Below are 11231 nucleotides of genomic sequence, written 5' to 3' on the forward strand. Positions count from 1 at the left end.
GTCCAGTTTTTTCCGAAGGCCATCCATTAAAGCTAGGAGGGAAATTATGCCTTTGCAGGCTGAATTGAGGATGTTTTATGTACGAGCCGGTCCACGAGGGACACGAGGGTGTATTACTTGCTGGCCACATCCATCCTAGACGATATTGCAGATCAAGCGTACACTATCGGCTGCCTAGGCGATTAGACATGCAGCTGCTGTTTATTTATTTAGATTTTCTACCGAAATTGCAATTTTTTTGTTTGTAGCCTATATTTTTTCGTTTAGCCTATATGGCCATTATTTTCTGCCCAAAAGACCTATGTTGTAGCCTACTGAGCCTACTGACAAGAGCAACTTTATTATTATTATAATATTATCTGGTTAAATAAAACAGAAAAGACGATCGGAACCGTTACAAAAAAAGTGTACACTTACAAAACGGTGTTATTTTGGACGCAAAATTTGCAGCATACTGCAGTTGTACTTCACTTTAATTGCAGTTACACTGCACTGACTGCAATCTTTTTTCTTAAGAGAATGAACTCATTGCAATTGTAGCCTATGTAACTGTAGCCTGTTGAATTAGTGTTGTTCGTCCAGTAGATGGCAGTATTTAGAAGGTGTTGATCTATTATTAAAGGTGGCATCAATAAACTGCACGCACCCACACCGGTCTCGCATTGCAAGTCATCATGATGGAATGGAACTCCAACAGGATGATGATTCATATTAGCAGTGCAGACGCGCAAAGGGAAGTAGGCTATTGTGAATTAAATATAAAAAACTGTGCACCTTACATTGTGGACCCTGGTACACCACTTGGCCTCAGAGAAGATGGATGGTCTGGAAACAAAACCAGACCAACAAAGTAACTTTATTTGTGTTGACATTTTGGTGGTCCTTTATCCTCATTATATGGTCAGTAGGCCAGGCTATTGTTGCTCAAAGACGATAAATACATGGAGAAGTCAGAGACAATTGCAGTGAAACAAATGGGAATTAAAAAATCAGATTCATAAACTTTTAACGATGCTCCTTCATTCCCGACCGTACTAAAAAAATGTTTCATGTAATTTCTTCTCGTACGATAGGCTATGGAATGACCTTGCCAACAGACAGTTGATTAGCCATTTCATGTGATTGTGTGGCAAAGTAAAAGTTGGTAAGTCTCTGAAGTTCAGAAGAAACAAATATTCACAGTCTATAGCCTAAATTAAAATGATCTAACCTTATAGAATAATGCATTTTGCTCAAATTAATATATATTGTTTGTGACTATTGGCAAATACTGCGTATTTGAGGATTATTTTACACATGGTCCTTCTGGAATTCTGAGGCATATTCCCAGAAATGAACCCCTAGAAATCAAGTGAAAGTGACAGCTTGAGGATTCCACCCAGGTCCTTATTAATCAATAGGCCTACCATAATTCATGCAGGTAGGCTATACATGTAGAAAACATTTTTCTACAAATAATCTACCAATAAAGAAAAGACAGAGAGCTTAATTGGCTACAGTTAGGGTGTCTTCCACTGAGGGGGTCTTCTGGGTTATATTCATTACGCCGACTCTGTTTCAAAACGTTTCGTCTGTTGCGAAACGTTTTACTCCAAACGGAAAAGTCCCTACCCGTTTCGTTCCATTTCCTCAGTTTGCTTCTGTTTTGTTCTTAAACGGTAAACTGTTTCCTTTGCAAGATGTAATGAATACACCCCTGATACACAGCCTGTCACTGCGCAGTGACGCAACCACGTTGTTGGCTGAAAGCGATGGCAAACTGCTATGTCCCCAGAATTGACAAGGGATCGAAGGTAGAGTCACTGAAGCATTTGCACCGGGACCGTTATATTGTCATCAAACCACCTGTTATAGGGAGGGAGGCCTCTGTAACGCCATCCCTCCCACAAAATAGTATGGGACGGAGTTTCTTTGGAGTACGCTAAACGTGATAAGACAGTGTGCCCTAGAGTTAACTGACGCATGCGAGCCAGCAAGTTGACAGACATAACAAAACTTGCGTCAACAGGGGACAGTCCTAGTAGGAATTACGGACGTTGAGTAGATAGCTGGTCCTGCAAAATGAAATTCGCGGAGCACCTTTCGTCCCATATTACTCCGGAATGGAGGAAACAGTACCTTCAATATGAGGTAATTACACATGTTTTTATTTCGATGTAGGATAATGCTTTCTGATTTAAAGTGAGAAAAGTCACTCATATCCATGTTAATGAATACATAATGAATTGATAGCATGGTATTGGTATCGGTATTGGTCTTCGTAAATTGTATTAATCTTGATTTGTGTTTTTCTTATAGCTATCCCTTTAACTTTTAGCCTACTTCTTGAATAGTGTAACAAAAGACTGCTTGAATATGTAAATACGGATAGTTTATGGTAGGCTATTGCGTTGGCTGTAACTTTCCTTTTGATAAACCAAGCAGTCTTATTTAATTAATTTAGATAGTTTTAAAAATTTAGGCAATTGCTTTGTGCATCATAGTTATCTTTGTGCAACCTTTCCTGAGGCTGTCAGCTTGATGGTACAGTACTTTTGTTCATAGATCAAATGTTTGCTATTCATAGGCCCTAAGCATTTATTCATTTGGTTAATTATTTTATTAGCAAACTGAATTATTATATATACGGGATACATTTATCTTTCTTTCTATTTGTTGACATACACTGTATTTTGTCACTACAGTCGCTACATGGCGCATTACATTGGAACGCTGAACAATAAGGATAGTATTTATGTGGCTTAGTCCATTGCTTTTGTTTGCCAGTGTTGGAAAACAACTTACAATATTTCTTTGGTTGTTTAAGAATGAGAAATGTAACTTTTTGAATAAAATATGTCAATTAATATGCATAGGATAGTCTCAGTAAATGGGTAAAATCACAATACAATTTTTTCTTTATAATTCATAAATTTTTTATATCCTGGAAAATTATATCCCCTTGCGACAACTGATTTGATTGAATAACACTTGAATAACACATGTAAGTTATTTTGTTAAATGCAATTTTGGTTAATAAGATATTATGGCTTTAATTGAATGGATTAGATATAGCCTAGCCAAAACCAAAAAGTCTAAAACTGGACATTTTTATTGTGTCTATGGTTTGGAGAAAGCAGTCTGAGGAGCATTTTCAATGTCACACCCCACATCTTCTTGGTTCACATTAAGAGCCTGAGCGCAGAAAGGCTCTAACAAGGCTGCCCATTCCATTTTGATCTATGAATTATAGACAAAGATGCTGAAGCGAGCCTCTGGAGGTGTCTTAGTCTGCATCCCACTATCAAACCTGCATGCCTCACTCTGTGTGCTTATACCATGCTATAACAAGATAAGTTCATGTACAACTTATAATTACCTTAAATTTATCTAGCAAACCAACAAGTAGGTACAGGAAGGTATCTGCCTTCATTTGGATTAGGTGAGGGTAAAACACACATGGCCACACTAGTCTTTGTCTATATTTGCAGCCTGACGCATGGAATCCAATACATGGCCATATCAGCCATTTTACACCTCAGTCAGCTTTGAGATGGATGACCTTCTCAGCGCTGTCATGCCATGTTGGACAAATATTTAAATAATACTCAATATGACTTATTATATGCAATTGTCTTTTCAGAAAGCACTTTGCTTTGTACTTTTAGTATTTTTCTCTGAGTGAAAGAAATATGTATTGTCTAGTCTCCTTAAGCTGTTGCGCTGTATTGACAGACATCTGGTCGCAATTATTCTGATTACAAATAAATTATGAAACATTGTAAGACTTTACAAGTGGTTCTTATACCTGTGTATTAACACTGGTATTACTACAGCAACAGCATTGTTATATATATTTTTTTGTAATTGCTTAATTGAAAAGGAAAATACCTTAGAGCAGTGGATCTGGTTGATGTTTTATTGTGGGAGAATTTATTACAGAGCTCCATGCATGAATCCCATATGGAGTTTTCTTTCATTTCATCCATTGAATGCACTTATAGGTGTTTAAATCATATGCTGGTACATGAGCATTAGACAACACTCCTGTGGCCAAGCAAAGTCAATCCAGATTCTCCAAGCAGATTGGTGTTACAACTGTAATCTGTACAGTGTCAGATGGGTGTTGAACATGGGAACGAAATCATAATAGCAAAAGGCATTATATTTCATTGCACAGTCATATCATAGTAAAAAATAAGATAGGCCTGAGTCAGACTTGCAATGCATAGTTTGTGTGTTAGGCTTCTTCAACTGTCTGACTTCTTTGTCTGTTATGGACATGAGGGCACTGGAGTGGGAGGCACAAGCAAAAATTGCCAAGAGCCTCTGACTCTTAGAGAATACAGATAACTATATTATCTACCGGAAATATTAAATCAAATCACATTTTACTTGTCACGTGCGTTGTAGACAACAGGTGTAGACTAACAGTGAAATACTTACTTACGAGTACATTTCCAACAATGCAGATCAGATAAAAAATATAAAAATAATAGAAATAAATACAGTGAATAATAATGACAAAAAATAACATGGGTATATATAGTGAGTAGGAAATTACATTACTATATACAGGGAGTACCAATAGCGAGTACATGTGCAGGGGTACGAGGTAATTGATGAAGCTACAGGGCATTCGGAAAGTATTTAGACCCCTTTACTTTTTTCACGTTACAGCATTATTCTAAAATGAATTAAACACACAATACCCCATAATGACAATGCAAACACTGGTTTTTAGATGAAACATCACATTTACATAAGTATTCAGACCTTTTAATCAGCACTTTGTTGAAGCACCTTTGACAGCGATTACAACCTCGAGTCTTCTTGGATATGATGCTACAATCTTGGCACAACTGCATTTGGGGAGGTTCTCCCATTCTTCTCTGCAGATCCTCTCAAACTCTGTCAGGTTGGATGGGGAGCGTCGCTGCTTAGCTATTTTCAGGTCTCTCCAGAAATGTTTGATCGGGTTTAAGTCTGGGCTCTGGCCGGGCCACTCAAGGACATTCAGAGACTTGCCCTGAAGCCACTCCTGCATTTTCTTGGCTGTCTACTTAGGGTCGTAGTCCTGTTAGAGGGTGAACCTTTGCCCTAGTCTGAGGTTCTGAGCACTCTGGAGCAGGTTTTCATCAAGGATCTCTCTGTACTTTGCTCCGTTCATCTTTCCCTCGATCCTGACTAGTCTCCCTGTCCCTGCCGCTGAAAAACATCCCAACAGCATGATGCTGCCACCACGATGCTTCAGCGTTGGGATGGTGCCAGGTTTCCTCCAGACGTGACCCAAAGAGTTCAATCTTGGCTTCATCAGACCAGAGAATCTGGTTTCTTATGGTCTGAGGGTCCTTTAGGTGCCTTTTGGCAAACTCCAAGTGGTCTGTCATGTGCCTTTTACTGAGGAGTGGCATCCATCTGGCCAATCTACCAAAAATGCCTGATTGGTGGAGTGCTGCATAGATGGTTGTCCTTCTGGAGTTCCTCTGTGGAGAGTTCCTTTTCTACAGAGGAAATCTGAAGCTCTGTCAGAGTGACCATCAGATTCTTGGTCACCTCCCTAACCAAGGCCCTTCTTCCCCGATTGTGCAGTTTGGCCTGGCGGCCAGCTCTGGGAAGGGCCTTAGTGGTTCCAAACTTCTTCTATTTAAGAATGTAGGCCACTGTGTTCTTGGGGACCTTCAATGCTGCAGAATTCTTTTGGTACCCTTCCCAAGATCTGTGCCTCGACATAATCATCTCAGAGCTCTACGGACATTTCCTTCAACCTCATGGCTTGGTTTTTGCTCTGACATGTACTGTCAACTGCGGGACCTTTATATAGACAGGTGTGCCTTTCCAAATCATGTAAATCAATTGAATTTACCACAGGTGGACTCCAATCAAGTTGTAGATGTAACGAGTCTCATAGCAAAGGGTCTGAATACTTATATAACTAGGTATTTCTGTTTTATAGGTTTAACACATTTGTAAACATTTATAAAAATCTGTTTTTGCTTTGTCATTATGGGGTATTGTGTGTAGATGTATGAGGAAAATGTTTTATTTAATCCATTTTAGAATAAGACTGTAACGTAACAAAGTGTGGAAAAAGTCAAGTGGTCTGAATACTTTCTGAATGTACTGTATGTACTGTTCACATAAGAAGGGGTAAAGTTTCTGAATGTACTGTATGTACTGTTCACATAAGAAGGGGTAAAGTGACTGGGCAACAGGATAGATTATAGACAGTAGCAGCAGTGTATGTAGTGAGTGAGTGAGTGAGTGTGTGTGTGGAGTCAGTATGTGCATGTTATGTGTGTGTGTGGGCATATGTATGTGTTGGGGTGTGAGTGCGCAGTCCAGTGTGTGTGCATAGAGTCAGTGCACGAGAGAGTGCAAAAAAGGGTCAATGCAGGTTGTCCGGGTAGCCATTTGATTGGCTACTGAGCAGTCTTGTTTAGAAGTTTTATGGCTTGGCGGTAGAAGCTGTTCGGGGTCCTGTTGGTTTCAGACTTGGTGCATTGGTACCGCTTGCCGTGCGGTAGCAGAGAGAACAGTCTGTGGCTTGGGTGGGTGGAGTCTTTGACAATTTGTTGGTCCTTCCTCTGACACGGCCTGGTATAGAAGTCCTGGATGACAGGGAGCTCGGCCCCAGTGATCTACTGGGCCATATGCACTACCCTCTGTCAAGCAGTTACCATACCAAGTGGTGATGCAGCCAATAATGATGCTCTCAAAGGTGCAGCTGTTGAAGGTTTTGAGGATCTGAGGGCCCATGCCAAATCTTTTGAGGGGGAAGAGAAGTTGTCGTCCCTTTTTCACGACTGTTTTGGTGCGTTTGGAACATGATAGATCCTTAGTGATGTACACACCGAAGAACTTCAAGCTCTTGACCTGCTCCATTACAAACCCGTCGATATGAATAGTGGCTTCCTCGGCCCTCCGTTTCCTGTAATCCACTACATCTCCTTTGTCTTACTGACATTGAGGGAGAGGTTGTTGTCCTGGCACCACACTGCCAGGTCTCTGACCTCCTCCCTATGGGCTATCTCATCATCATCGGTGATCAGGCCTACCACCGTCATGTTGTCAGCAAACTTAATGATGGTGTTGGAGTCGTGTGCGGCCACGCAGTTGTGGGTGAACAGGGAGTACAGAAGCACACACCCCTGAGGGTCCCCTGTGTTGAGGGTTATCGTGGCGGATGTGTTGTTGCCTACTCTCACCATCTGGCCACGGCCCATCAGGAAGTCCAGTCCCAGGGTCCTTAGCTTAGTGATGAGCTTCAAGGGCACTATGGTATTGAATGCTGAGCTGTAGTCAATGAACAGCATTCTCACATAGGTGTTCCTTTTGTTCAAGTGGGAAAGGGCAGTGTGAAGCGCAATAGAGATTGCGTCAACTGTGGATCTGTTGAGGCAGTATGTGAATTGGATTAGGTCCAGGGTGTCTGGGATGATGGTGTTGATGTGAGCCATGACCAGCCTTTCAAAGCATTTCATGGCTACAGATATGAGGCGATAGTCATTTAGACAGGTTACCTTGTATTCTTGGACACCGGGACTATGGTTGTCTGTTTGAAACATGTAGGTATTACAGGGTCAGGGAGAGGTTGAAAATTCCAGTAAAGACACTTGTCAGCTGGTCAACGCATGCTCTGAATACGCGTCCTGGTTATCCATCTAGCCCTGCAGCCTTGTGAATGTTAACCTGTTTAAAGGTCTTACTCACATCGGCTATGAAAAGCATGATCACACAGTTGTCCGGAACCACTGGTGCTCTCACGCATGGTTCAGTGTTGCTTGCCCAGAAGCGAGCATAGAAGGCATTTAGCTCATCTGGTAGGCTTGTGTCACTGGGCAGCTCGTAGCTGGATTTCCCTTTGTAATCTGTGATAGTTTGCAAGCCTTACCACATCTGACGAGCGTTAGAACCGGTGTAGTAGGATTGATCTTAGTCCTGTATTGACGCTTTGCCTGTTTTGATGGTTCGTCGAAGGGCGTAGCGCAATTTCTTATCAGTGTCCGGGTTAGTATCCCGCTCTTTGAAAGTGGCAGCTCTAGCCTTTAGCTCAGTGGGGATATTACCTGTAATCAATGGCTTCTGGTTGGGATATGTGCGTACAGTCATTGTCGGGATGACGCCGTCGGTGCACTTATTAATGAAGCTGGTGACTGATGTGGTAAACTCCTCAATGCCATCAGATGGATCCCGGAACATATTCCAGTCTGTGCTAGCAAAACAGTCCTGTAGCTTAGTATCCACTTCATCGGACCATTTTCGAATTGAGTGTATCACTGGTATTTCCTGTTTTTGTAAACAGGAATTAGGAGGATAGAGTTATGGTCAGATTTGCCAAAGGGGAGGAAGAGCTTTGTATGCGTCTTTGTGAGTGGAATAAAGGTGATCTTCATTTTTTTTTGTTTCACAGTTGACTTGCTGATAGAAATGAGGTAAAACAGATTTCAGTTCTCCAGAATTAAAATCACAGGCCACAAGGAGTGCTGCCTCTGGATGAGCATTTTCTTTTTGTATTATGTCCCTATGCAGCTTGGTGAGTGCGGTCTTAGTGTAGGAATAAGGTTATGTATCTTGTTTATTGTCAAAACAGCGTTGAGATCAGTCTGTCCCTTAGACTTGTCTTGAACAAAGTGTTGTGGTAGAAACATCAGCCACAACAAGTCTCCCTGGTTTAGTTTTGTCCCTCGCTCTAGTTTGGCTGCTCATTTGTCTCTCTAAAGGGTTATTACCATCAATCAATATTACTTTTTCTTATTTTTTTGTTCCAAATGCAATGTTGTCTGGATTATTATAAATGCCTCTGTTTTGCTGCAGCAGGGCAGTTCGCTGGGCTGTATGGGAGAAAAAACACCTTAACCATTAAAACGTTTGCATGTGACTTTAGGAATTGACAAAGTGATTGAGTGATAAATTAATGAAGTCTGCTCATCCTATGAGGCTGTCCATTTTAAACACCTGTTTAGAATGGAGGTCTGTCCACCGCTCATTAGGAGACCAGAGGCCAGCCATAAAAGCAGAGCTCGTTTCTGTGTGATACGCTGGCGTTATTCCAGATTCATCTCACACTCATAGATAATGAAAGCAAACAGCATAAAACAGCTCCCGTTGTCCTTTCTCCTGTCTGTTATCTCGGGGACCTTTCCTTTTGGCTAGTGCAATTGGTACATGGTCTTGGTTGTGTCAAGGCTGGCCCTTGGTCTGGTTCTTGGTCTGTTCTGTGTGAGTGTGGAATACTGTACTCTCAGAGGTGGTGAAACAGAAGCTGCAACATGACTGTGAGCAAGGTAGAGAGGGTTATGCGGCAGCGTGGAGAGGGTTATGCGGCAGCGTGGAGAGGGTTATGCGGCAGAGTGGAGAGGGTTATGCGGCAGCGTAGAGAGGGTTATGCGGCAGAGTGGAGAGGGTTATGCGGCAGCGTGGAGAGGGTTATGCGGCAGCGTGGAGAGGGTTATGCGGCAGCGTAGAGAGGGTTATGCGGCAGCGTAGAGAGGGTTATGCGGCAGCGTAGAGAGGGTTATGCGGCAGCGTGGAGAGGGTTATGCGGCAGCGTGGAGAGGGTTATGCGGCAGCGTGGAGAGGGTTATGCGGCAGCGTGGAGAGGGTTATGCGGCAGCGTGGAGAGGGTTATGCGGCAGCGTGGAGAGGGTTATGCGGCAGCGTGGAGAGGGTTATGCGGCAGAGTGGAGAGGGTTATGCGGCAGAGTGGAGAGGGTTATGCGGCAGCGTGGAGAGGGTTATGCGGCAGCGTGGAGAGGGTTATGCGGCAGCGTGGGTGGAATGAAGCCTCTTTTGCTTTTACCGTTGCAATCTAATCACTTGTGTGGGTTTATATATGCATGATAATGCTTGTGTAAGCTAATTTCCTATTGAAAAGGGACATGCTATTATTTATATCATAAGCAGGTATGCGGCAGCGTAGAGGGTTATGCGGCAGCGTGGAGAGGGTTATGCGGCAGCGTGGAGAGGGTTATGCGGCAGCGTGGAGAGGGTTATGCGGCAGCGTGGAGAGGGTTATGCGGCAGCGTAGAGGGTTATGCGGCAGCGTGGAGAGGGTTATGCGGCAGAGTGGAGAGGGTTATGCGGCAGAGTGGAGAGGGTTATGCGGCAGCGTGGAGAGGGTTATGCGGCAGCGTGGAGAGGGTTATGCGGCAGCGTGGAGAGGGTTATGCGGCAGCGTGGAGAGGGTTATGCGGCAGCGTGGAGAGGGTTATGCGGCAGCGTGGAGAGGGTTATGCGGCAGCGTGGAGAGGGTTATGCGGCAGCGTAGAGAGGGTTATGCGGCAGCGTAGAGAGGGTTATGCGGCAGCGTGGGTGGAATGAAGCCTCTTTTGCTTTTACCGTTGCAATCTAATCACTTGTGTGGGTTTATATATGCATGATAATGCTTGTGTAAGCTAATTTCCTATTGAAAAGGGACATGCTATTATTTATATCATAAGCAGGTACACAGGTGTTAATTACATGCAGAGGATAAAGTGTGGGGCCCGTTTTCCACTCTAGCCTCTCTGTGCAGGTATATATTTAGCTCTGCCAGTGGCTCACGATGCAAGATGATTCATTCTGCATAAATTGGATAATGTGAAGGTTTTACTATTCCAACCACTGTATACTTAATGACATTGACAAAAGATCCTTGGTAAAAATGAAAACAGAAATAATTGCACATAACATGATGAATATGATCATCCTAGTTTATAGCTGACACAAAATGTCTGCGTTCTGTTGTAATACATCCATCTTACTTCAATAACAGAGATGGAATGGCGAGCTTCCCACATCTCATCCTCTGTCCCCTACTGGGAAGGCATCTGGTCTCAGTCAGCCCTGCCTCCGTTGCACAGTACAGCTCCTGCGCTCAGAGATCCACTCAGTTAAAGTGATTATGAGAATTATCAGAGCCGTCATTTCAGATCTCAGACCACCTAACATCTGCAATACTGTAGTTGATATTGTTAGTACTGTACATCTAACTTCAACAGAAGACCAACATACTCATTAGGGCAGTTGATACCTGCAGGTTGATCTCTGTAAGCTGTTGTACTAGAGTACAATCAGAGCATGTAAATTCCCCAAAGAGCTGCCCTGCCCTGCCCCCATTCCCATCGGTGCTATTGCCATGGCAATATGCCTCCATCTTGATAAAGGTGTGCACTCTTCCAGCTATTAGCCTGGGCCAGTAAGCCCTGCTACATGACCCAATGTTTGCACAGGTGGTGTTTGCACTACTACGAATCACAATTTCCAAAGAG

The 11231-nt window shown here is 43.0% G+C and overlaps 1 protein-coding gene across 12 annotated transcripts in view; it reads left to right on the plus strand.

Annotated features, from left to right (window-relative positions):
* The first annotated feature begins 1788 nt into the window (after positions 1–1788).
* The window catches only part of LOC118381985 (xenotropic and polytropic retrovirus receptor 1 homolog), a 100203-nt gene continuing 90760 nt past the window's right edge, over positions 1789–11231 (plus strand). For all 12 annotated transcript variants that reach the window (XM_052458150.1, XM_052458161.1, XM_052458181.1 and 9 more), the window contains exon 1: positions 1789–2130. In XM_052458150.1, the coding sequence (XP_052314110.1) occupies positions 2062–2130 (69 nt within the window). In that variant the 5' untranslated portion in view covers positions 1789–2061. The remainder of the gene's footprint in view (positions 2131–11231) is intronic.

This window comes from Oncorhynchus keta, chromosome 1 (assembly GCF_023373465.1).
Source record: "Oncorhynchus keta strain PuntledgeMale-10-30-2019 chromosome 1, Oket_V2, whole genome shotgun sequence".
NCBI classification, from domain to species: Eukaryota; Metazoa; Chordata; class Actinopteri; order Salmoniformes; family Salmonidae; genus Oncorhynchus; species Oncorhynchus keta.